This window comes from Myxine glutinosa, chromosome 5 (genome assembly GCF_964187855.1).
Source record: "Myxine glutinosa chromosome 5, kmMyxGlut1.1, whole genome shotgun sequence".
NCBI lineage: Eukaryota > Metazoa > Chordata > Myxini > Myxiniformes > Myxinidae > Myxine > Myxine glutinosa.
Genome location: NC_136265.1, coordinates 28,199,332 through 28,226,653, shown reverse-complemented (window position 1 = coordinate 28,226,653; position 27,322 = coordinate 28,199,332). Strand labels below are relative to the sequence as shown.

Below are 27,322 nucleotides of genomic sequence, written 5' to 3'. Positions count from 1 at the left end.
TCCAGTATTAAACTTTTAATTGGATTACATCACAAAATAGCGATTTCTTGAATCACAAAAGCAAAACAGCGAGGTTTACTTACCAGCAATATGGAAAGCTCCGGAAGGACAGAAGAGGACCTCATTTTGTGTGCTCAAACGGTCAGTTTCAAATAGCGTAACTTCCTTTAAATGGTCAGCAGATTTTACTTGAGCCTCAACTGTAATTTTTATTGCAACACTGGCCTCAGGGTGTTGAGCCATCGGCCTTCTATATCAGCCATACATTTGGAAATCAAACACCAGACTTGCTTGTCACCTGGGCACGAGCTGCGCTATAAAAAAGACAAATATTTCTTTATAGAATGATTGCTCTATTTCTCCCAGGCCGTGGGCAATATTAAGTTCCACTTTATTTGTTTGGGCAGAAACCCTCTGAATAAGATCACAAAGTTGTCCTTTTGGAAAAGGCTTCAATGTTACTAACTCATACAAAGAGCAGTGTATGTTGTGGGGGACAGTTGCATCCGTTGGAGTCATGAGGTCGTCTCCATAGTCCTTGGCAACCTGCTGTACCAGGTGTATGCCACCACAGCGGCATCCTTGAGAAAAGAAAAGAAAATAAAGGGTCAGCACAGGCAAGCAATATCATAATCATAGGCAATGACTTCTGCTCTTCAATGGAGAATCTAGAACAGCGGTTCTTAACCTGTGGGGCGCGCCCCCCAAGGGGGGCGTGAGCAATTTTCAGAGGGGGCGCGGGACGGCAGTATAAACGTCTAAATAAATAAACATATGTCACCCACAGGGTGAACCGTATCTTGCCAAAATGTGAAAATTCCGTTTTTTCGTCATGACGTCATCAAATGACGTCATAGCGTCAAACTGTTTACAGATCTGGGAAGCACTCATCAAGGGCATTCATATGAGGTATTACTCGATATGGTACCTACGATTTCAAAATTTGACCTTGGGGTCAATAATTTTCGACCTCCAGTGCTAACCATGAAGGTCAAGGCCGATCGCCACCAAAAACTAATCAGCTGAGCGCCGGACCATATACTAGATTCCCATGAAGTTTGGAGACGATCTGATCAAAGTTACTCAAAAAATTAGTGTTTCGTCGACCTCCATGATTGGCCGCAAAGTGACCTTGACCTTTGACCTTGACCTTCATAATTTTGTGTGCTAAAGGGTATCTCTAAAAGACTCTGATATGCGAACTTACAAGAGTTTCCAAAGGGAACTGTGCTCTACAGAGTGACCTAAACAATGCGAACTAAAGCAATACAATATACATGAAAAGTGCAGTTTTTTCGTCATAACGCCGTCAAATGACGTCACATTGTCAAACTAGTTATATGTTTGGAAAGCACTCAACAAGGGCTTCAATTTGAGGTACTACTCGATATGGTAACTGAAACTTGAAAATTTTACCTTTTGGTCAAAATTGAATGACCTTCAAAATGACCTTGAAGGTCAAGGCCGATCGACACCAAAAACTAATCAACTGAGCGCCATACCACACCCTATATACCCACCAAGTTTGGAGATCATAAGATCAAAGTTACTCAAAAAATAAGGGTTTCGTAATTTGACCTTGGGGTCAATAATTTTCGACCTCCAGCGCTAACCATGAAGGTCAAGGCCGATCGCCACCAAAAACTAATCAGCTGAGCGCCGGACCATATACTAGATTCCCATGAAGTTTGGAGACGATCCGATCAAAGTTACTCAAAAAATAAGGGTTTCGTTGACCTCCATGATTGACCGCAAAGTGACCTTGACCTTTGACCTTGACCTTCAAAATTTTGTGTGCTGAAGGGTATCTCTATAGGACTCTGATATGCGAAGTTACAGGAGTTTCCAATAATAACTGTGGTCTACAGAGTGATCTAAACGTGAAAAAAAAATGATTAACCACAAACAAAAAAAAAACAAACAAAAAAACAAACAAACAAACATACAAGCTGACTGATACATCTTGCAAAAACTTCGTTTTGGCAAGATAATAAATTATGTCACCCACAGGGTGAACCGTATCTTGCCAAAATGTGAAAATTCCGTTTTTTCGTCATGACGTCATCAAATGACGTCATAGCGTCAAACTGTTTACAGATCTGGGAAGCACTCATCAAGGGCATTCATATGAGGTATTACTCGATATGGTACCTACGATTTCAAAATTTGACCTTGGGGTCAATAATTTTCGACCTCCAGCGCTAACCATGAAGGTCAAGGCCGATCGCCACCAAAAACTAATCAGCTGAGCGCCGGACCATATACTAGATTCCCATGAAGTTTGGAGACGATCCGATCAAAGTTACTCAAAAAATTAGTGTTTCGTCGACCTCCATGATTGACCACAAAGTGACCTTGACCTTTGACCTTGACCTTCAAAATTTTGTGTGCTGAAGGGTATCTCTATAGGACTCTGATATGCGAAGTTACAGGAGTTTCCAATAATAACTGTGGTCTACAGAGTGATCTAAACGTGAAAAAAAATGATTAACCACAAACAAAAAAACAAAATAAAACATATAAACATATGTCACCCACAGGGTGAACCGTATCTTGCCCCTGCATCTGTCTATTTTACCTTTTGGTCAAAATTGAATGACCTTCAAAATGACCTTGAAGGTCAAGGCCGATCGACACCAAAAACTAATCAGCTGAGCGCCATACCACACCCTATATACCCACCAAGTTTGGAGATCATAAGATCAAAGTTACTCAAAAAATAAGGGTTTCGTTGACCTCCATGATTGACCGCAAAGTGACCTTGACCTTTGACCTTGACCTTAATAATTTCGTATGGTGAATAGTATGTCTTCATGACCAACGCACATGAAATATTGAAAGATTTTGATGAGAACTGAGGAAATAATTTTTTCATGAAAATTCCGTTTTTTCGTCATGACGTCATCAAATGACGTCATAGCGTCAAACTGTTTACAGATCTGGGAAGCACTCATCAAGGGCATTCATATGAGGTATTACTCGATATGGTACCTACGATTTCAAAATTTGACCTTGGGGTCAATAATTTTCGACCTCCAGCGCTAACCATGAAGGTCAAGGCCGATCGCCACCAAAAACTAATCAGCTGAGCGCCGGACCATATACTAGATTCCCATGAAGTTTGGAGACGATCCGATCAAAGTTACTCAAAAAATTAGTGTTTCGTCGACCTCCATGATTGGCCGCAAAGTGACCTTGACCTTTGACCTTGACCTTCATAATTTTGTGTGCTAAAGGGTATCTCTAAAAGACTCTGATATGCGAACTTACAAGAGTTTCCAAAGGGAACTGTGCTCTACAGAGTGACCTAAACAATGCGAACTAAAGCAATACAATATACATGAAAAGTGCAGTTTTTTCGTCATAACGCCGTCAAATGACGTCACATTGTCAAACTAGTTATATGTTTGGAAAGCACTCAACAAGGGCTTCAATTTGAGGTACTACTCGATATGGTAACTGAAACTTGAAAATTTTACCTTTTGGTCAAAATTGAATGACCTTCAAAATGACCTTGAAGGTCAAGGCCGATCGACACCAAAAACTAATCAACTGAGCGCCATACCACACCCTATATACCCACCAAGTTTGGAGATCATAAGATCAAAGTTACTCAAAAAATAAGGGTTTCGTAATTTGACCTTGGGGTCAATAATTTTCGACCTCCAGAGCTAACCATGAAGGTCAAGGCCGATCGCCACCAAAAACTAATCAGCTGAGCGCCGGACCATATACTAGATTCCCATGAAGTTTGGAGACGATCCGATCAAAGTTACTCAAAAAATAAGGGTTTCGTTGACCTCCATGATTGACCGCAAAGTGACCTTGACCTTTGACCTTGACCTTCAAAATTTTGTGTGCTGAAGGGTATCTCTATAGGACTCTGATATGCGAAGTTACAGGAGTTTCCAATAATAACTGTGGTCTACAGAGTGATCTAAACGTGAAAAAAAAATGATTAACCACAAACAAAAAAACAAAAAAACAAACAAACAAACATACAAGCTGACTGATACATCTTGCAAAAACTTCGTTTTGGCAAGATAAAAACAAACAAACATACAAGCTGACTAATACATCTTGCAAAAACTTCGTTTTGGCAAGATAATAACCCCAAACGGAAATTATAATCCCCCTACTGAAAAAAATTAATTAACCGAAAAGATAGCGCCTTATATAATTCCTAGTTTGTTTCAGTCTCAACTAACACTTCTTTTTTTCTTCCGACAGATTATTAACTGGAATCGAAGTCAATGGCAATGAGTGCGAAAAAGAGGAAATACCAAGACGAGTACATCAAGTTCGGATTTGTGGCACTTCAAAAGGGTGACGCAGAGGTTCCTCAGTGCGTTATATGTTACAAGACTCTGAGCAATGATGCCATGCGGCCAACACGTTTGGAACGCCACTTGAGGACAACCCATCCTGAACTAGCAGACAAATCACAGGCATTCTTTGTGGCGAAAAGGGAAGCCTTGAAGCGAGCTAAGTTGGACAGCAGTGGGACATTTCGGCAACAGACGTCAAAGATCGTTGAGGCGTCCTACGAGATTGCCCTGCTAGTAGCAAAGAACAAGAAGAGCCATACAATCGGAGAGACTCTCATTAAACCGAGTCTACTGTGAGCGGCAGAGCTCATCCTGGGGAAGGATAGTGCGAACAAACTCTCGGCTATCTCCCTGTCGAACGATACCATCAAGGGACGGATCGATGAAATGTCTCAGGACATCAAAGAACAAGTGACTGACCAGATAAGGGCCTCGCCTGTCTTTGCCATCCAATGCGACGAAACGACAGACGTGGCTCAGTGTTCTCAGCTGCTCATGTATGCTCGTTTCATATTAGGCGACAGCGTGAAGGAGGAAATGCTATTTTGTCATCCCCTGGAAACTTACACGACAGCAGCGGATGTCTTTGAAGTGGTATCGAAGTTCTTCGATGAAAATCGACTTTCATGGGACGCGTTGGTAGGTGTTTGCACAGACGGAGCTCCGGCCATGCTTGTCTCATGTTCGGGTTTCGTTACGAAGGTGAAACAAAAGAGTCCCTCTGCTATTGGTACACACTGCGTTATCCATCGTGAGTCCTTAGCATCTAAGACCCTGCCCGCTGAAATGAGGGATTTCCTGAACCTGGCTATCAAGGTAGTCAACTTTATCAAAGGTGGAGCCTTAAACAGTCGCCTGTTCAAACAGCTGTGCAAGGACTTGGACTGCGATCATCAAGCCTTGCTTTTCCACACAAACGTGCGTTGGCTTTCGAAGGGAAACATGTTGGGGCGAGTCTATGAGCTGAGGGAAGAAGTCGCAACATTCCTAGACGTGCAGCGGAAGGTGGATCTCGACAAAATGTTCCAGTCCCGAGAATGTCAACTGTCTCTAGCTTACCTCGTAGACATCTTCGAAGCACTCAACGGTATCAACCAAAAACTGCAAGGGAAGCACATAAACATTATCACGCAATACGACGCCATTCGAGCCTTCATGGCTAAACTCGACCTCTGGAAATGCCGAATGGAGGCCGGAAACATAGCTTGTTTCCCAAACTTGGACTCTGCCGTTCCGGACGGCCTTCTCGATTCAAAGTTAAAGAACCAAATCATCGATCATCTGACTGAACTCAAAGCGGAATTCATCCGCTACTTTCCTGACTTGGACGAAAAGCGAAAGACCTGGAAATTCATCAGAAACCCATTCCAATGCGACGTAGCTGATGTTTCAGACGAGGTCCAGGAGGAGTTTCTGGAGCTGAAGTTCAACTCCTCGGCTGAGGATGACTTTGAAATTCTGGACCTGGAGACATTCTGGGTCAAGTATCTTCCTGTTTATCGTCTGATCTCGCTTCAAGCTGTTCGGATTCTGACGATGTTCGGATCCACGTATCTCTGCGAGGCTGCATTCTCCACGCTGGTCGCTGTCAAGACCAAATACAGAAGCAAGCTGAACGTTGAAGGAGATCTGCGCTGTGCTCTCTCTGGCACGCGACCACGAATTCCGGATCTGATAGCTAAGAAGCAGTGCCAACTATCTCACTAAAATTTAGTGAGATTTTTGGCATTGCTTCTTTAGTGACTAAATTGTTGTTTCATTGATTTTGCGTCATTTGACGTGACATTTCAACAAACGTGTTTTGTGTAGTTACCCTTTCCTTTCATCGATCCGTGCCTTGAGCTTGTTTGCGTTTTGATGCAATAAAACGAGGTTTGTAATCTCTCCTTTGTTATTTTGAAAGAACATTATCTGTTCAGGGGTACCAGATCCAGTGTTTGAAATAAGCCAGGGCCCGCCAGGGCCCGGCCCTGGCTGCCATGCTTAGGGCCCTGGCTGTTAACAGAATCTACGTCAATAGCCAGGGCCCAGGGCCCAGCCCTGGCTGGCTTCAATATCAACGAACAAACCCCTCAGAATGCACCACAGAGCACCTAGAATTCAAAAATTTCCTGGGGGATACCCCCCAGACGAGAGGGGTAACCCCTCTCGCGCTCTCCCCAACGAGCGGCTTCATCAGATGTAGGTGGAGGGGGGCGTGGAGACGAGCAACAATTGCTAAAGGGCGACACTAGAAAGGTTAAGAACCCCTGATCTAGAATGCTCGGTTAACAAATGAGTGCCCAGTCAAGTATTTACAGTCGTGGCTAAAAATATTGGCACTCTTGCACATTTTCAAATAATGCACCATTTCTTCCAGAAAATGTATGAAATTAAAAAATCTTTGGTATCTACATTTGTATTTCTTTGGTTTGCAGTGGAACAAAACAAAAAAAGCTGAAAAAACTACCAAATCTTAGCTTATTCCACACAGAAATCCTAAAATGGCCCGGACAATATTATTAGCACCTTTTAGAAGTTGTTCGGAGTAATTAGATTTCAAGCAGGTGATTATCCTTTACTTTGGAATTGAACTCACCTATGGTGAATTGCAGGTGTCTGCAATATAAAAAATCACTCATTCAACCAGTTTGAATCGAGAAAAGGAGTCATTCTGCTGTTTTGTGTCATTGTGTGTTCCACAATGAGCATGGAGAAAAGAATGAAAACCAGAGAATTGTCTGAAGAGGTCAGACACAAAATTGTAGCCAAGCATGGACAATCTCAAGGCTACAAGTCCATCTCCAGAGACCTTGATGTTCCTGTATCCACCGTATGCAACGTTTTCAGGAAGTTTAAGGTCCAATGCACTGTAGCCAACTTCCCTGGACGTGGCTGCAAGAGAAGACTCGATTGAAGATTGCAGCAAAGGATTGTTCGAATGGTGGGTAAAGCACCTCGATCAACTGCCAAACAGATTCAAGCTGACCTTCAGACACAAGGTATGACAGTTTCAACTCGCACCATCCGTTGCCAACTTAATGAACGGGGGCTCTATGGTAGCAGCTCGAGGAGGACCCCACTGCTGAGAGAGAGACAAAAGACAGCCCAACTGGAGTTTGCCAAAACACACCTGAACAATCCAAAATCCTTCTGGGAGAATGTCCTGTGGACAGATGAGACCAAATTAGAGCTTTTTGGTAAAGCACATCATCTCTGTTTACAGAAAACAAAATGAAGCCTTCAAAGAAAAGAACACCTTTCCTACAGTCAAACATAGAGGAGGTTCAATGATGTTTTGGGGTTGCTGTGCTGCCTCTGACACTGGGTGCCTTGAATGTGTGCATTGCATCATTAAATCAGGAGTTTACCAAGGCATTTTGGAGCGCAGTGTTCAACCCAGTGGCAGAAAGTTGGGTCTCCATTGAAGGTCATGGGTCTTGCAGCAGGACAATGACCCCAAACACACATCAAAAAGCACCCAGGAATGGTTCAAGACAAAACGCTGGACTGTTCTGAAGTGGCCAGCAATGAGTCCAGATATAAATCGCATTTAACACCTGTGGGGAGATCTGAAAACAGCAGTTGGGAGAAGGCACCCTTCAAATCTGGGAGAACTGGAGCAGTTTGCACAAGAAGAGTGGGACAAACTGCCAGTAGAGAGGTGTAGGAAGCTCATTCATGGCTAGAGGAAGCGCTTGATTGCAGTTATTTTGTCCCAAGTCTGTGCTACCAAATATTAAGTCTTGGGTGTCAATAATTTTGTCAATGCCATTAATTTTTATTTTTCTGATTTAAAAGGATATATTAAGTTCTGAATCAAAAACAAAGGTTCTTTAATATTGTTGTGGATATGAGAATGTTTTTTTTTTTATTGTTGTGGTAAAATGTTGTTGTAAAATATAACCCCTCCTCCCTCCGTTTGTGGTTGTATAAAGGTCAAAGGGCGTTCCCGTAGTTAGTCCATAAAACATACATGCAGGACACGATATATCTTTTTTGACAGTTATATCCTTATTATGTGTATTAGTGTAAGGCTGTGTCTTCCATTAATTGAAATACTCCATTGCACCAAGTGAAATAAGATAGATTCCCTTTCATTCCCATTCCCAAAACCTCCATTTCCAACTGCGTCATTGCCATTCGCATTGCCAACTACAATTGCCGCCATCACCCGAGGTAATCTCGGAGAAGAAAGGCGTGTCTCCACCTCGTCATAGAGGGGAGGAGTGAGCCAGCCCCGAACAACCAACCAAGTACAAGGGGGTTTGGCTTGAGAGGGCGGAGAGAGAACGCTCGGGGAGGTTCGCGAAGGTTCGAGGGTGTGGCCTATATAACCCGCGGCCCCGACGCCCCCACGAGAGAAGAGTTGAGTTGAAAAGAGTTGAGTTGAGAGGAGAGTTGAGTAAGGGATCCCTGAAAGAGCAGCTTCAGCCACCGCAGCTTCAGCCACAGCAGTTTCAGCCACCGCAGCTACAGCCACAGCAGCTTCAGCCCCAGCAGCTTCGGGGCCTTGATGGCAGTTTTTGAGCAGGGCCGCGAAGGAACGGTGGCTGCTAAACGTGCCGATCGAGAGAGGAACGGCGGCTGCTAAACGCGCCGATCGAAAGAGGAACGGCGGCTGCTAAACGCGCCGATCGAGAGAGGGCGGCGGCTGCTCATCCCCGACCCGACCGTGCAGCGGTTCCAGCTGGACCTTCCTCCCCCTCCAGCCATCCACCTCCTGCCATTCCTGTCATCATTCCCCACGTGAGTCTGTCTTTTGTTTGTTCTGTCCCAGGGTATTAATTAAGACTGTAGGTAAGCTAGCATTGCACTGTGTCTCTGAGTTCTTCTGTATATTATTTTATTATCTTTCCTTCTCCTTGGTTTTTTTGGTCTTGTAAATAGTAAATAAATTATATTTGTATTCCATACCCTTTGTCTTTCTTCTTCTTCACATCCTTCGCTTTAGTCTTTTCCCCATTGAATATCTGTGGCGCGATTCGGCCAACGTTCAGGAATCGGGCTAGTCGGGGTAACTGTTAGGGCTGCTCTGTTAGGGTAACTGTCGGGGTAACTGTTAGGTAACTGTTAGGCGCCATCCGCTCGGCAAATCAACATCTTATCCGCGGTCCGTAACAATATTAACAGTAAAATAAAGAATTGTGGAGACCAAATACCTTTGTCAATTTAAACTTATTTTTAGAGAAAATTGTGAGTTATTTGAAAAAGTGCAAAGGTGCCAATATTTTTGGCCATGACTGCAGGATAACGTAAGGATAACATCATCAATGGTGTTGAACAGCTCGCTACTCCTGCATAATTTCGGGAGTGCGCCACGACAATGCTGTGACAAATGGCCTCATTTCCTAGTTTCCTAGTGGCCATCCGCAAATGGCCATCCGCTCGGCACATCAACATCTTATCCGCGGTCCGTAACAATATTAACAGTAAAATAAAGAATTGTGGAGACCAAATACCTTTGTCAATTTAAACTTATTTTTAGAGAAAATTGTGAGTTATTTGAAAAAGTGCAAAGGTGCCAATATTTTTGGCCATGACTGCAGGATAACGTAAGGATAACATCATCAATGGTGTTGAACAGCTCGCTACTCCTGCATAATTTCGGGAGTGCGCCACGACAATGCTGTGACAAATGGCCTCATTTCCTAGTTTCAGGTTGTACAGGATCGTGCGGCACCAACTTGCACTCGGCGGAGACCCATAGCAACTGTGGACCCTTTGCATAATAATTTCCATTCTGCATACGCAATATAAATATTGTCGGACTCCGTTATTCGCGGGGGATACGTTCCTGCAAAATCTGCGAAAAGCGAAACCCACGAATAGTGGGGCATTGTTTCAATGGAAAAAAGGGGAATAGGTTCCAGTCGTGAAAATCCACGAATAGAGTGGAACAAATCGCGAATGGCAAGGCAAAATACACGAATGGTGACGCAAATCCCGAGAATGTGGACTATAATCCGCGAAGTTTGATGAAAGTCCCGGAAATGCCGAGACAAAACCCGCGAATGTCGAAAATCCGCAAAAGTCGAAGAAAACACCGTGAATGTATGCCACGGCATTGTTTCAATGGAGAAACGGGGATACGTTATAGGTTCCCGGCGGTTCCTGATTCAGAGGAAATTTTTTTAAAGTTTAAAATGTTTTCTACCGCAAATGCACACGATTACAGTTTCATTAAAAATGCTTACAAATTTCAAAAAAAAACGACAACACCAGGTTTGTGGGGGATGTTATTTGATGATAATTGGATATGGGTATACGGGTGTCTTCTGATACCGCAGGTAGGTGGATGCCCCTGCCTTGCATAACCCATATCCCCTGTGGGCAAGGTGTAGTACCTGTCAGCCCCATTACCAGGGTAACGGTCTGCAGCCATGCAGTTTCAATGGCAGATGGCTCTGCACATCTGGTGGATGAGAGTTCAGCTGACTCCAACAGCACGGGCGGAAGAGGGTGAATTCCCCAACGGCCAGCAGAGAGACGGAGAGAAGTGGCGACCCACCGTCTATACCATACACTTACCCGTGTGTACCAGCCATAGAAAGGCAATGCCATCATTGCCCGAGGAGAATCGACAAACGTATTGGACGATGCCATATTGAGCCTATCTGCTAATTTCAATAATAGATTTAATGAAGCAGTTTCATTCTATAATTCGCGGAGTTGACTTGTTTACACGTCTGATAGGATATCCCGCGAAGCTTGCTTATAGTGCGGCTAAAATTCGCGGCCACGAAAGCCATGAAAACGCAAATAACACAGCAGTGAATGTACGGTACTGCACTGTATACTGTTTAAGCAGATCATGCTCGCGACTTGTACAGGATGCTTTTTTTGCGTATGTACGTCCAGCTGCCTTATGCATGGCTGGTGAAAGATGGGTTTTATAAATGTGTCATGCTCGCGGCTCGTGAATTTTTTTTGCACCCCTGAAAAACAGCGATTTCACGGAACACGGCCGCGAATAGAAAAAAACCTGGCAAATTCACGGGACACTTTTCCGCGAAAAGAGAAACAGGTCGCATTTTATCAACCGCGAATATGCGGATTCCGCGAATAGCTCTACAAAGTTGCCAGCATTGAGAGAAGAAAAAGTGGTGGGATTGGAAGGATCCTAGCTTGGTGACATGGAGTGAAGCGACCAAGCGGCGGAGGGTCAGGGAAGTGATTTTTCAGGCAGCATGGAGGGAAACCTCCTGAAGGCCACCATAAACCTCGTCACAACATATAGATCCTTTGCTGTGCCAGAAATAGAAAATAAACATGTTGTTACGGACGCTGCTAGGATGTTAATTGGCCGAGCGGATGGCCGCCGCACCCGAACAGTTACCCCGACTAACCCGATTCCTGAACGTTGGCCAAAATCGCGCCACAGATATTCAATATGGAAACCTCTAAAGCGACCGAATGTGAAGAGGAAGAAGAAGACGTACAGAGGAATAACAGGATTTATTATTTACACACACTAAAGCAAAAGGAGCAGTCAAGGTTATATACAGGGAAATGGAAAAAGCAGGTGACACAGTGAAATCGTTAGCTTACCTATTAACAGTCTTAATTAACCCAGGGACAAGACACACAGAACAAACTCACGTATACGAATGGGGAAATTGCAGGTTGGTTTTTTTGCTGGAGGGAGAAGGTCGAACCACAAGCTGGAAGGCTTGGCAGGGCGCACAGCAAGCCGGTCCTTGTCAGGCTGGGAGCGAGCAGGGCGACGTCGGCACACGTATCTCGTTGCACGCCTCTGGCTCTTTTGGTCCTCCCCTTCTTTCCAAATCGTCTGACGCGTCTTTCTCTCCGATCTCCTGCCTGCGCGATCGTCGCACGTATTTCTCTCTCCTTGCGCGTCTCTCCTTGGGGCGTCGTCGTGCGGGTTATATATGCCACGCCCTTGAACCTTCGCGAACCTACTCGATGTTTCTCTCCACACCCTCTCCAAGTCCAACCCCTTGTTCTTGGTTGGTTGAGTGGGGCTGACTCACTCCTCCCCTCTATGACGAGGTGGGGACATGCCTTTCTTCTCCGAGGTTACCTCGTGCATAATGGAGTCAAATGCAGCAAAGTGGATGGCAGATGAAATGCAGCAAAGTGGCTAAAGGAGTCAAAATGCAGCAAAGTGGACGGGAGATGAAATGCAGCAAAATGGCTAAACCTGGCACTTGCAAGATGCCATGAGGCGTCGGAGGGACCTGTCTTATTTAATTGATGCAACGTAATGAACTAGTGGGCCACAGAGCCTTATACTAACATGTATTAAGGACATAACTACGAGGGGAATTTAAGATTGGCTACGTGTATGCGATGGATTAACTACGGGCGACTTTTGATCTTTATACTATTGGAGGGTGATATTTACAAGATTTACAGCATACAAAAAAGGGGAAAATTTACATCAGATTACCCACACAATTCCCATATCCCCAACAATATAAATGCCTCGGAAAGTCAATTTAACATGACAAGGATGGAGTGGAGACAATATGAATTGAGAAGATTCAAGTTAAGGCCTACTGGCTAGGTGCTGCATGTCCGTCACCATGGCATTGGCCTCCGCCTTGCCCACGCCTTGCCTGCGGCTCGCAGTGCACACACACATTGACACCTGGACGCAGGTAGAGTATCCAGCGTGTATGCTGCCTTGCCGCAATTGCCCAGCCACAAACAGGCGACATGGAGAGCACCTCGAACTCCACACAGTACTCCTGCCTGCAGAAGGGTAGACATGGGTAGAGTCAGGTAAAGGGATGTGAAGGGAGATGCAAAAAGCGAAAGAAATCTGCACAATATCATTTTCCGAACTTCCATCTCTATGTTCACGATGATAGTCTCGATATCTATACAATAAGGCATGCACAAACCATTGAGGACGAAGTTCATACGGCTTTGAAATGTCCTCTCTCGTAAATTCAGCCGATGTCACTGCAGCAGGAACTGGGAAATGAAATGTATGATGTTAGGGGTATGGAATGGATTTATTTTGTCATCTTAGTGCCCGAGCCCTTGTGAAATCAACAGCCTGGACTTCCTAACCGAGAAGAAACAACAACACGAGCACAAAACAGTAACAGCTCCTGGACTTCCTTTCTCCTGGACTTGTTTCTTGTGAAACAGCTTCAGGAAGTAGAGGCAGTGTGAATTCTTTTTCAAAACTTTGTTTTTAAGGACAATATCTAGGCTCAGGTGGAAGAGAGTTCATATGGCGTTTGTACCTCTTCTATTGAAAGAATGTCCCGAGAGAGCTTCAAGATGTAGTTTTGCAGCAAACGCTCCTTCAAGGATAATCCTCATTCATTCATGAGTCATTACCCAAGTGTGTCTGTGCCAAAGCAGTTTCTTTGTTCGGGGTTGCAATCTTGGATCGGTCGCCATCCAACGTAGTTGTACATTGCGACAGTGCTATCTCGCCTACTCTTCCTGAAGGACACCGTAGAAACGTTAACATCCACCAACTAATACTAGCGGATGGGACTCGAGTTTGATGTTCTTCCAAAGGGATGGCACACACATGGCTGAATCACCCTTCCTGCGAAACACCAGGATGACAGTTTATAGCTGCAGTGAGAGCCAAACCCAGACTAGAGGGAAGTGTGAGTTCCTACAGACCATCTTGCAAGCCTGGTATTATCTAAGCTCACATTTAGAGAGGAATACATCCAAAGAGTTTGGAAAAAGTAATCCTAATAACACTGAAACACAGAGATGAGGAGCAAGCTTGGAACATGGGCTAGATGGTGGTGGTTTTGTATGCAGCTTGTGGATGCTGGTTCACCATATTGTTATGTTTGTGGGGGTATGGATACCTGAGAACCAGGTAGAATGTATAGATTAGTGTGCTCTGAATGTCGTGAAGAAGAAGAACCACCCCATGTAATAAGTAAGGTCTTTGTATTAGATCGGACTGTCGTGTAAGGTGTATCTTCGTTCCCATCACAAGGGGTGGGGTAAGTGTTAATTAGTTTAGGTATTATGGGTAATTTATCCCCTGTATTTTGTTACCTCTGTACTTTATTCCTATGTCCCTTTTGGTACCACACCAGACACACTAGCCCAAATCGCCCATTGAACACCCCTAATTAATAAAACCACCGGAAACCATGCATGAAGCACTCATGCTGATGATCCCGACGTGGTGAATTGAACAGGACGAAAGATCCGTGAGGCCACGCCCCAAGGAGCCGTGATTGGGCGGGGTTTGATTGACAGAGGACTGGTAAGATGGAACTCGCCAATAGGGTAGGGACGGAGACGTGTTGAGATGATGTCAGAGCCTGAGGAACAAAAGACTGTGTTCCCGACATTTGGTCCTCTTACGCGTGGGGAGTTCAGAACACTCTGACTGACATTTCTCTCTCTTGCTTCTTTTCTCATGCTGGAGACCATCGTGAATGGTCATGATTCTCTCTTGTGCCAGCTCATTCTGAATGCCATATTCAGAATGGTGGCGCCAACGGTTGTGCGCCGACGCTTCTCTCCTTTCTTCCCGCTCTGGACCTCGTTACGAATGGCAGTGTTCCGAGACCTTGTGGTGCTTGTGCGGCGGAAGAGCTGCGAACGGGGAGCTGTGGTTTCCGTGCAGAGATAGTGAGGACAGGCGCAGCTGGGGACGCGAGTCGAGTGAACGAGTGTGCCTTGAGGCCTGGTTCCATGCACGGACTTGGCGCCAAGGCATGTGTTCCTGTGCACTGACCTCCGGGACCCGTTCGCGGACTGACAAGACCCCACTTGCCAAGTTGAGTTAAGTACACACAGACACATGTTTAATTTCAGTTATTTTTCCCTTTCGTCTGTCTTTGGGTCTGTTTGTGGGGACGTCCCATTTTGGAATTTAGTTTTATCACACATTTTCTTTGTACCGGCATTTTATTAAATAAACCTGTTTATTTTTGTACATTTACATTCCGTTTTGTGTGAGTTTATTTATTACATGTTAGAGGACTGCCAGTCAGATCCGAAAAGGTAAGCTTCAGTTTCTCCCCCCACATGTAGTAACTCCGCCATTGGACTGAACGCTTCGGAGTTAAAGCTCATTTGGCCTTCCGTGTTACCCTGAGGTGTTCACCAAGGGTAGTCACACGACAATATTCTGGAAGTGCGGCTGTGCTGCTGATTCAATGCCCCCTGTTACCAGGAAGCTGGTACTCATTTTGGGAAGGATGATAGGCTGAGTCAATCCACCTGGTGCTATTTCAACGGCATGATAGGGACTCAAACTCAAGACCCTGAGATCTCAAGCAAGGCACCTTACCCGTTAAGCCAACACCAGGCTAATGGGCTAGATGATGTCCACCTACGTTTTGTAGGGCTTGTTTCTATAATTAGTGCCCCCCCCCCCCCCCTTCCCCTATCCTCTAGGTGGTGGCTTAATAATTCAGATTGAAAATAAAAATGTTTACCTCCAGGTGTATGGAGGTTATGTTTTCACCCCTGTTTGTCTGTCTGCCTGTTTGTGAACAAGATATCTCAAAAAGTTGTGGATGGATTCGGTCGAAATCTGGCAGAGATGTAGTGTATGTGACAAGGACGAAATGATTAGATTTTGGTGAAGATCCGGATTTGGATCCGGCTACTAGAATTTTAAAGTGATTCTTCACCATTGGGAGATAGGGCCAAAAACGATATATAGCAGGATATCTCAAAAAGTTGTGGATGGATTCGGAAGAAACTTGGGGGAGAGGTTGGGTGTGTAACAATAATTGATTCGATTTTGGTGAATATCTGAATATAGATTCGGATACGATAATTATTTAATTATCAAGTGATTCTTCACCATTGAGAGTTAGGGCAAAAAGCGATATGTGACATGATATTTTAAAAAGGTATGGATGAGTTATGACTAAACTTGGTGGACGAGTTGGTTAAGTGACAAGAACAAGCCGATTAGATTTTGGTTCAGGTCCGAATCCAGATCTGACGTATCAGTGGGATACAAAACACAAACTGTTGAGCCTGGTGGAGGTATGCGCTCTACAGAGTGCCGTTCGAGTCTGATTTGTTTTGTTTATAATCTTCATATATATTCGGTAAGCAATATGCACAACTTGCAATCTGTCCACACGATGATGCGAAAGTTGCTCTACACACAAATGGTGGCTTTAGAAAACTTTTAAACAATTAAGAATTCATGCTGAAATTTTATTTTATTTTAGGAAAATTGAAAAACACTTCGTTATTGGAGCCACGAATATTGGGATTCATAATTACGAAGCGAGAAGGAACAGGGAAGTCCACTGAGAGAGTGATCTGTCATGCAGACAGCTCGTTGACGGAGAGCCGGGCACTCAGGAGCGGAGCCACGAGGGTGTTGGAGCACCGAGCGAACTCGTTCGCGGTAGCTCGGACTGCATGGCAATGCGCAACCACTCCAATGGCTCCACTGTGAGACTTTGCACAAAGAAGCTGCAGGAAGGGAAGAAAAAATGACAGCAATGGGGAGTAAAGAACAAAAAATAAGATGCCCTCCACACAAAAATGCACCAAAGAATGTATAGAAATTGGTAAATTGCAGGAAAGTATTGGCGATATAATTTTCGCCATCACGTGTGGAGGTACAGTACTCCATCATGGAGGGGTGGCATGGGGGAAAAAAATAGCGCCCACATCAAATGGGAACAAAACCATACTCTGAAAAGTGTGCATTGGAGTAAAGCCGCAAGCCTTTAAAAACAATACCGTTTATTCTCGAGCGTTTTCATAAATACCAAGACTGATAAAGTCACCAGAATACAACTAAAGTAACAAATCGGGAGATCTTTAAATTGTACTTCTTCTTCTTCTTCTTCTTTCTTCAGCCAGGCTAGCACAATAATGGCTGGAGCGATTACAGCGATTCCAACGTGAGGAAGCGACATGGTGTCTGGGGAATTGCACTCGTACCAGTTGTTTTTTTTGTCCCCCGTCGCACCGCGGAGCGAAAGGGGGACAAGGCTTTCCCCTCCGTCCTTGTGTCCGTCCGTCTGTGCGGGCGTGCATGTGGGCGTGCATGTGTAAGCGAAGGACCGCATTCGAATTTGGTGTGTGGGTGCAACCCCGGTCAAAATCCAAGATGGCCGCCGCCATGTATGTCTGATGCCATGTATGTCTGAACCTTGTGAGCTGAATATCTTGAAAAATAAGCGAAGTACCAACTTCTAATTTGGTGTGTGGGTGTATCTTGGCAAAAGGAAGAACGCTATTGAAAATTGGGTCGCCACGTCAAAATCCAAGATGGCCGCCACCATATATGTGTCTGAACCTTGTGAGCGAAGTATCTTGAAAAATAAGCGAAGTACCAACTTCTAATTTGGTGTGTGGGTGTATCTTGGCAAAAGGAAGAACGCTATTGAAAATTGGGTCGCCACGTCAAAATCCAAGATGGCCGCCACCATATATATGTCTGAACCTTGTGAGATGAATATCCTGAAAAATAAGCGAAGTACCAACTTCTAATTTGGTGTGTGGGTGTATGTCGGCATAAGGAAGAACGTTATTGAAAATTGGGTCGCCACGTCAAAATCCAAGATGGCCGCCTTGCGTCTTCCACTTTGTCAACTCGCATCACTTCACCGACGGGAGGCCGAGGCGTAACGCTTGTTGTCCCCCGTCGCACCGCGGAGCGAAAGGGGGACTATAGTTTTCCCCTCCGTCCGTGTGTCTGTCCGTCCTTCCGTCCGTGCGTGTGTGTGCGTGCGGGCGTGCGTGCGTAAGCGAAGGACCACATTCGAATTTGGTGTGTGGGTGCAACCCACGTCAAAATCCAAGATGGCCGCCACCATGTATGTCTGATGCCATGTATGTCTGAACCTTGTGAGCTGAATATCTTGAAAAATAAGCGAAGTACCAACTTCTAATCTGGTGTGTGGGTGTATCTCGGCATAAGGAAGAACGCTATTGAAAATTGGGTCGCCACGTCAAAATCCAAGATGGCCGCCGCCATGTATGTCTGAACCTTGTGAGATGAATATCTTGAAAAATAAGCGAAGTACCAACTTCTAATTTGGTGTGTTGGTGTATCTCGGCATAAGGAAGAACGGTATTGAAAATTGGGTCGCCACGTCAAAATCCAAGATGGCCCCCACCATATATATGTCTGAACCTTGTGAGCGAAATATCTTGAAAAATAAGCGAAGTACCAACTTCTAATTTGATGTGTGGGTGCATGTCGGCATAAGGAAGAACGCTATTGAAAATTGGGTCACCACGTCAAAATCCAAGATGGCCGCCTTGCGTCTTCCACTTTGTCAACTCGCATCACTTCACTGACGGGCGACCAAGGCGTAACGCTTGTTGTCCCCGGTCGCACCGCGGAGCGAAAGGGGGACTATGGTTTTCCCCTCCGTCCGTGTGTCCGTCCGTCCGTGCGTGTGTGTGCGTGCGGCCGTGCGTGCGTAAGCGAAGGACCGCATTCGAATTTGGTATGTGGGTGCAACCCATGTCAAAATCCAAGATGGCCGCCGCCATGTATGTCTGAACCTTGTGAGCGGAATATCTTGAAAAATAAGCGAAGTACCAACTTCTAATCTGGTGTGTGGGTGTATCTAGGCATAAGGAAGAACGCTATTGAAAATTGGGTCGCCACGTCAAAATCCAAGATGGCCGCCTCCATGTATGTCTGAACCTTGAGAGCGAAATATCATATCATAGCATGTTTTCTGCGTCTTCCACTTTGTCAACTCACATCACTTCCCCGACGGGGGACCGAGGCGTAACGCTTGTTGTTTTTGTTTTTCAAAGAAACCGAACTTGTTTGGCAATAGCCGTTGCATTCGCATGCGGAGACTGTTGCATTCCCAATCCCATTCCGAGTTTGAATCCCGACCCGAACCAGCTGTTAAAATGCATTTTAAGACATCGAGATTCGACCGATTTTTCCCCCCATTTTTCTGCAACCGAGTCTTACACCATCTTGACAAGTGTGAAAAATGAAACCAGATATCGAATTGGAGTTAAGATAACGCAAAAGGAGGTTAATGCCTGAAACATCAGCTTCTTGCCTCTCCTGACAGTTGGCATTCCTCCTTCAAGGTTTTCTTGATTCCATCCATTGTTCGGGCTGTCTGCCGACGCAGATCGACATGAGTCTTCACTCGTTAGTCATTCTACGATCTGTCTTCAAACTGGTGGTGGCCGACCTCGTTGTTGGAGGTAGAGGGTGCTCAGCAAAAACTTCAGATATGAATTTTGGTGAAAACCATGAAATATGGAAAATTACCCTTTTCAATAATGAGTCGGTGAGTTAAAAAAAAAAAATTCAATAAAACTCAAGATTAAATGAGAAGCTGTTGGTTTCCAAAAGAAAATTAAAAATCGAGTATTTCAAGGACATGAAAGAAACTTTTTTTTTTTAATCCCAATACAAGCCCTTTTCCTTTTGTACATGATCGATCGTTGTAAACTTTTAATTGCGTTGCAACTTTACTGGATTAAAATGGGGGGCTAGATTTTTTATGCCTCCGCCGACAAAGCCGCCGGAGGCATTATGTTTTCGGGTTGTCCGTCCGTCCATCCATCCGTCCGTCCGGGCTAAACCTCGTTTTTCTCAGCAACCATATGTCCGATTGAGACGAAACTTTCAGGGTAGGAGTGACACCCACGCAGAATATTTTTATGATAATTGTGACGTCATAGGTCAAGTGGTATGGCAGCCATCTTGGATTAAAAGCAAATAATTAAAAAATTATTTATCTGAAACCGCTGAATGGAAAAATTTGAAACTTGGCACATTATCAAGTACTCCCAATGGGGAACAAAGCATGATAATGATGACATCAGAGGTGAAGTGGTATACCAGCCAAAATTGTTTTAATCAAATTCCTTATCCTAAAAATCTGAAATTGCATGCACATGATATATGAACCATTTGTGTTGAAATATTAAATTTATGACATCATAGGTCACATGGTTTGGCAGCCATATTGGATTGAAAGAAAATATTAAATAATTGTCTCTGAAACCGCTCACCCTATCGATGCAAAATTTTACAAATATCATCGAACAGCACTGTTGCATATAGTTTGAAAATGATGTCATAGGTCACGTGGTTTGGCAGCCATCTTGGATAGAAAAACGAACCTTATCCGATATACACGAAACTTTACAAATGTGATCCATGACCCATACATATGCAGTGATGGCATCTACCCGTTGTGGGACAATGCGGAGGCATATTGGTGACACAGTCACATTGTTCTAGTTTTAATCTATATATATAAAACACAGTTTGTGTGTGTGTGTGTGTGTGTGTGTGTGTGTGTGTGTGTGTGTGTGTGTGTATAATGTTACCGATAGACTCCTAAACGGAGAGGCTCACGTGCTTGATATTTGGCATAGACATGGCCATTGAGCCTGGGAAGAACATGGCCGACCTAAAAAAAATTATTTCATAGCCGGCGAAGCCGGTGTTGTCAATAAACGCGTACGTATTATGTCGAAAAACAGATCATGCTGTATCCCTTGGCTTGAAAATTCCGAAGCGCAATGGAGGCCGCCATCTTGCGGATGCGGAAGTATGCATAACAAATTGAAAAACGTTCAATAGGAGTTTCTTTCACCCGTCTTTATTTGATTCACAATCTTATGCACCTCTAATTGATAATTAAAATACTTTAAGACCAACCTCGGCCCACACGGGCCTGGTTATCTTCAACGAAAAGCGTCACCAAACACCGGAACCAATGAGATTCGAGCATTTGAAAAAATATTTCTAAAACCAAATCACTCAATGGAGGCCGCCATCGACCGGATGCAGAAGTCTGCATAAAACAATTGCGAAAAAGTTCAATAGGAGTTTGTTTCACCCGTCTTTGTTTGATTCACAATCTAATGCACCTCTAATTTGTAATTAAAATACGTTAAGACCAACCTCGTTATCTTCAACGAAAATCGTCATCAAACACCGGAACCAATGAGATTCGAGCATTTGAAAATTATTTCAAAAAAGCTTATTACGCGTTGCGGAGGGTGAAAACGGCGTCAAATATTCTAAAAAATTCTGTCAAATAGTCAAATATTCTGTGACCTTCTCTCCTGACAAGGTGGAGGAGTTTTTGTCAAACCTCGACTCTGATTCTGCAACTGGACCAGATGGCATCAGCCCATGGGTCCTAAAATCCTGCTCTGCCGCTCTATCTCACCCTCTCTCTGTTCTTTTCACCCTATCTTTTGCTCAAGGTCATCTGCCAGCATCCTGGAAATCAGCAAACATTACCGCTTTACACAAAAAAGGTGCAAAAACAGATCCTTGCAACTACAGACCAATCAGCCTGCTCCCAATTATCAGCAAAGTCATGGAATCCATCATTGTTTCGGATATGAAATCTTTCCTCTTCTCCAATGGCTTGATCTCTGATCATCAATTTGGTTTCAGACCAGGTCACTCTACTCTGGACATGCTGCTTCTGCTGTCTCAACAATGGATGGAGGTCCTCAATGCCAAACAGGAAATCAGAGCTGTCTCCCTTGACATATCACGTGCCTTCGATACGGTCTGGCACCCAGCTCTGCTCACCAAACTCTCCTCCTATGGTATCCATGGAAATCTCCATGCATGGCTTGCGGACTTCCTCTCTGGTCGTAGTCAACGTGTGGCCCTGAATGGATTTCTCTCATCTCCCCTTCCCGTTCAGGCTGGAGTTCCCCAAGGCAGTGTGCTGGGCCCTGTGCTTTTTCTGGTCTTTATCAATGATCTCTCCGACTCTCTGGAAAATCCTCTGTATCTCTTTGCTGATGACTCCACTCTCTGCCGCTCCATACCTCTTCCCTCAGATCGGCAGTCTGCAGCCTCCTCACTCTCTGAAGACCTGGACAAAATCACAGACTGGTCAAACATGTGGAACATGTCTTTCAATCCTGACAAATCTCACACTCTTACTATGTCTCTCCGAAAAGATCGACTGGACAACCCTCCCACCTACTTTCTCAACAATCCTCTCCAAGAAGTTCTGTCGCTCAAGCTTTTGGGTCTCACCATCTGCCATGATCTTTCTTGGGAAAACCACATTTCCAAGCTGGCCTCCAAAGCCAGTCGCCGACTGGGCATCCTCCATCGTGCGAAGTCCTTCCTAGGCACACCTGAGCTCCTCACCACATACAAGGCTTTCATCCGCAGCTCAATGGAATACTGTTCTCCCCTATGGGCTGGTGCTCCTGCCTCACACCTGGCTCGGCTTCACGCTGTTGAATCCAAAGCTTTCAGAATCATTGGAATCTCCCGCGATGAAGCTATCTCTGAGGGCCTTTCACTCACTCACCGCAGGCAGGTAGGTGGTCTTTCTGTCTTCTACCGACTCCTCTCCGGCCTTGCTCCCCCAGCTCTCTCTGTGCTCTGTCCCCCAAATATTCCTACAGGTCGCACAAGATCTGCCAGCCACCCTCTGATGGTTAAACTGCCGAAATCTCGGCTCTCTGCTCACCTTCACTCTTTCATTCCTCTTTTCTCCCGCCTCTGGAACAAACTCCCATACTCACTTCAATCACACTCCTCCCTCCAGGTCTTCAAAACAGCTGTTCACCACCATCTCTTATCTTCCCCCATCCAAAACCTTGATCTTTTCTACCCCCACTAATTCACCCCAGATCCACCTTGTTTGAAATTCCAACTTCTTTCCTGGAAGTCTTGGCAGTGTCCATACGTTTTATACCTCTCCCACCCCCCCCCCCCCTTCCCATGCCTTCCCCCCAAAGCCCTCTCCCTCCCACAGTTCTCTCGATGTCTCCATGTCTCTCGGTCCCTGCTCTCAAATGTTGTGTTTGTGTCCTTCCCCCTCTCTCCCCATCTTGTCTACCGCTCCCGATGTTATTTGTTTTGTGTGTCTGTTTGTCTTTCTGTGTGATTAATGTTCGCTCTTTCACGAGCCTCGATCTTGTATACAAAAAAAAAAAAAAAAAAAAAAAAATTGACGAAGAATTATTTTTTAGAAATCTCGCGGCCGAAGGGGATAGTTTTTCACGGCCGGAAATATCCGAAGTTGAGACGGAATTCACCGAATTAATCAAGAGGTAAATTTTATCAATTTTAATCTCATCCAGAATGCAAATGGTGTCATTTTGAACTCGGTACGGTACCTACTACACCTACCTACGACCAACTACCGAACCTACTGTTGCCATGGTGATGGGTAAAATAGTGGCAAGAGGCTTTGGCTTCGCTGGCTTCGCTGGCTCATTGCGGCTTTGCAGTCAGGTACTAGTAATATTTTTTTACCATATTTTTACCTCAGCGCATTTCAGCGAAGAATATTATACACAGAATCTGAGCCGGTGGCAGAGCAGCGCGCCGATTCGCTCAGAGCGATCACGTGATGTTCCAACCTTGCCGCCATAATCTCACAGTTACGCCTTCGCACGTAATTCAGAGCGAAAAGCGATTGCGTTTTTTCACATTTCAGCGAGGAACATTGCCATTCACACCACATAGGTTTTTTTTCTTTCATCTTTAGATCCATATTTTTTGCCATAACGTCGCGCATTATGGCTCTCTCGAGCTCGAGTTAGCCAATCACCTGGGAGCATGAGGCCACGTTGGCCACGCCCACGACACGACGCAGAGTTGCAATCTTGACGAAGACTGACTGTGATAAAGGCAATGGCACCGAAGAAAAGAAATTTGTCGCGTTCAACCTCCCGAGCAAGGAAAATCGCTGATCGGAGACTCCATGAAACCGATGAAGATACTTTTCACCATCGACAAGCCAATCAAGAACGTGTCTCTAGATTCAGACAGCAAGAGACAGAAGATGAGAGAACGGCACGTCTAAACGCCAATCAACAACGTCTGGCGAGGGCCAGACAGCGAGAGACAGAAGATGAGACAAACTGTATTTCAAACAAACTGTATTTCCCATCTACACGGCCATGTATTCCTATTAACGTTATGTAAAGTACATAAATTGTGTGGATTACATCATTTGTGGATGTGATCAATTGCCAGTAACCATCTATATCCCTACCCTCCCCTTCCCTCCTCCACCCTCCCCCCTACCCCTCCCTCCTACCCCTCCCTTTCCCCCCTACCCCTCCCTCCTACCCCTCCCTTTCCCCCCTACCCCTTCCCCCTCCCCCCGTTCCCCTCCCCTCCCTCTCCCTTCCCTCCTCCCCCTCCCCCCTCCCCTCCCTTTCCCCCCTCCCCCTCCCTTTCCCCCTACCCCTTCCTTTCCCCTCCCCCCTCTTCTCCCTCCCCCCCCGTTCCCCTCACCCTTCCCTCCTCCCCCCTATCCCTCCCTTTCCCCCCTCCCCTCCCCCTTTCCCCCCTCCCCTCCCCCCTTTCCCCCCTACCCCCTCCCTTTCCCCCTCCCCCCTTTCCACCCTCCCCCCTTTCCCCCCTCCTTTCCCCCCTCCCCCTTCCTTCCCACTCCCCCCTCCCTTTCCCCCTCCCCCTTCCCTTCCCTCCCTCGCCTCCACCCTCCCCCCTCTCCTCGCCCCTTCCCTCCCCCCCGTTCCCCTCCCCTCCCCCCGCCTCACCGTTCCCCTCCCCTCTCCCCCACCGTTCCCCTCCCCTCCCCCCGCCCGGCAATGCCGGGTACTTCTGCTAGTATGCAATAAATGCAACAATTGCATTGCAATGTGTGTGTGTCGTTCATTCGTCTGGTCAGGCCATAATTTTTTTTAACCATTTGAGCTTTTGTTATCAAATTTTGAATTAACCTTTATTATGACAACATGGAGAAAATATTTAAAATGTTGTCAAAATGTGAAAGGGCAAAGTCATAGTAACTATAAATAGCCCTTATTTTCTCCACCACCGAAGGTGGATGGAGGTTATGTTTTCACCCCTTTCTGTCTGTTTGTTATTTGCGAAAATCGAAGATTTTTCAAGTACATTGGTTGGTCTTGTGCGTTATTCTGTCTGTTTGTATTTCAATCACCGACAAGTCACAATTTTAAACCGATCTTCACCAAACTTCACCAGATCGTAGAGTGGTCATAAAGGAAGAAGCCTATTGATTTTGAGGTCAAAGGTCATCTTGAGGTAGAATTTATAAATTGGCATTTTTCATCTGAATCACTTGAAAATTGAACAGCATTTGCATATCGAGTCACTAAATTGGGAAACAAACTATTTTGGTCTCAAGGTCAAACTTCTAATATCATCAATTTTAATCTGATTGAACCGAGCTTCTTTTTTTAAATACAAGATCGAGGCTCGTGTGCGCACATCAATGACCAAAAAAAAAATGGACACACAAAACATACAACTAAGGGAGCGGGAGACAAGATGGGGGGAGAGGGGAAGCACACAAGTACAACAGCAGAGAAAAGGATGTCGGGAGATCTGTGGAGGGAGAGGCTTGGGGGAGGAGGCATGGAAGATCGGGGGGGGGGTTGGGGGGGAGAGAGGGTTGGAGAGGTATAAAACACATGGACACTGCTAAGAACTTCCAGGAAAGAAAGAAGTCGGTAGTTCAAAAAAAAGGGATCTGGGGTGAATTAATGGGGGTAGAAAAGATCAGGTTTTGGATGGGGAAGATAAGAGATGGATATCTAAAAAAGCTGTGGACAGATTCGGCTGAAATTTGGTGGGCAGGTTGGGTATGTGACAAGGACGTGATCATTAGGTGATGGTGAAGAACAAGATATGGATATGAATTTTTTAAAGTGATTCTTTACCATTGAGAGACAGGGCTAAAAATATATATATATATAGCACGATATCACAAAAAGTTGTGAATGCATTCTCATGAAACTTGGTGGAGAGGTTGGGTGTGTGACGAGGACGAATCGATTCGATTTTGGTGAAAATCCGAATCCAGATATGAGATTTTTATTTATTTTTAAGTGATGCTTCAACATTGGGAAATAGGGCCAAAAATGAGATATAGCAGGATATCTCAAAAAGTGGTGGACGGATTTGGACGAAACTTGGTGGACCGGTTCGGTGTCTGACAAGGACGATTCGATTAGATTTTGGTGAAGATCTGAATATGGATTCGGATATGAGAATTATTTAATTTTTTAAAGTGATTCTTCACCATTGAGAGATTGGGCCAAAAACTATACATAGCAGGATATCTCAAAAAGTTGTGGACGGATTTGGACCAAACTTGGTGGAACGGTTGGGTGTGTGACGAGGACGAATCGATTCGATTTTGGTGAAGATCCGAATCCAGATATGAGATTTTTTTAAAAGTGATGCTTCACCATTGAGGAATAGCAAAAAACATTGTATGATATTTCAAAAGGTTGTGGACGGATTATGACAAAACTTGGTGGAATGAGTTGGTTCGGTGATGAGGACAAGCCGATTCGATTTCGTTTGAATCCAGATCCGACCTATCAGTGGCTACAAAACGTGAACCGTACAGTCTGGCGGAGGTGCGAATCGGTCTGCAGCGATCCACCAAAGCAAGCAGACGACAATCAGAGATGTCCGACCGAATAAACACCCTCACCGGGACACGTGTCGTCATAGTCCGCACAGCAGTCCCCAACACGGGAGCACGCTGCGTCACAGAAGCACGGGCCGAGGGATCCATCGGTCCTCCGTCCTTGGGAGGCACAGCGCATGTCGCGCCTCGGGCAACACAGCCCCGCATCCGAGCAACCACGTGCGCTCCGCTCCGGGTGAGCACGTTGGGTGCCGGCAGGAAGCGCCCAGAGGAACACGAGGACGACGGCCAAACATATCGAGGCGGACATGAAGGTCACGTCTGTGGTCGGGTTTGGCGTTTGGGTTCAAATCACCACTGAGGTTTCCCTTGGTACCAGGGGAATGAAGGCTTGTGTTGTGGAAAGGCGCATGGCAGTCTTGGAAGTTGTGCCTCTTGGGAAAGCGCACACAAGGGAGGAGAAAATAGGAAGGTTGGGGGGTAGGGGGGAGATGGATCAGTTCAGAATGGAAGAACTGAGATCGACGGAGAGGGCAGGATTATGATGGCATGATGAGTCTTCATTTAGTCTGCAGGGTAGCATCATTGGCAGGATAGCTCTCCTACTCTGATGGACACCGTAAGATCTTCAACGCCCATCAACTAATACTGGTAGATGGGATTCCCAGTTTAATGTCCATCCGAGGGATGACACACTGACGAATC

The 27,322-nt window shown here is 45.3% G+C and overlaps 1 protein-coding gene across 2 annotated transcripts; it reads right to left on the bottom strand.

Annotated features, from left to right (window-relative positions):
* On the bottom strand, positions 1-27,322 carry SBSPON (somatomedin B and thrombospondin type 1 domain containing). Of its 2 annotated transcripts, none has more exons than XM_068117523.2 (5): positions 26,681-27,322; positions 16,521-16,715; positions 13,178-13,250; positions 12,831-13,025; positions 1-581 (listed from the first exon to the last, which is right to left on the bottom strand). In XM_068117523.2, the coding sequence occupies exons 1-5, from the start codon at positions 26,925-26,927 to the stop codon at positions 467-469; spliced, it is 825 nt and encodes a 274-aa protein (XP_067973624.1). In that variant the 5' UTR covers positions 26,928-27,322; the 3' UTR covers positions 1-466. The 2 variants fall into 2 exon arrangements, with proteins under 2 accessions (XP_067973624.1, XP_067973623.1); XM_068117522.2 differs by having other exon boundaries at positions 145-581; positions 12,856-13,025; positions 26,681-27,060.

Coding starts and splice junctions, on each gene's coding strand:
- SBSPON (XM_068117522.2), bottom strand. CDS start 26,927: ATGTCCGCCTCGATATGTTTGGCCGTCGTCCTCGTGTTCCTCTGGGCG. Junction 13,251..16,520: donor TCCCTGTTCCTTCTCGCTTC/GTAATTATGAAT, acceptor TTCATTTCCCAG/TTCCTGCTGCAGTGACATCG. Junction 13,026..13,177: donor TATGAACTTCGTCCTCAATG/GTTTGTGCATGC, acceptor ACCCTTCTGCAG/GCAGGAGTACTGTGTGGAGT.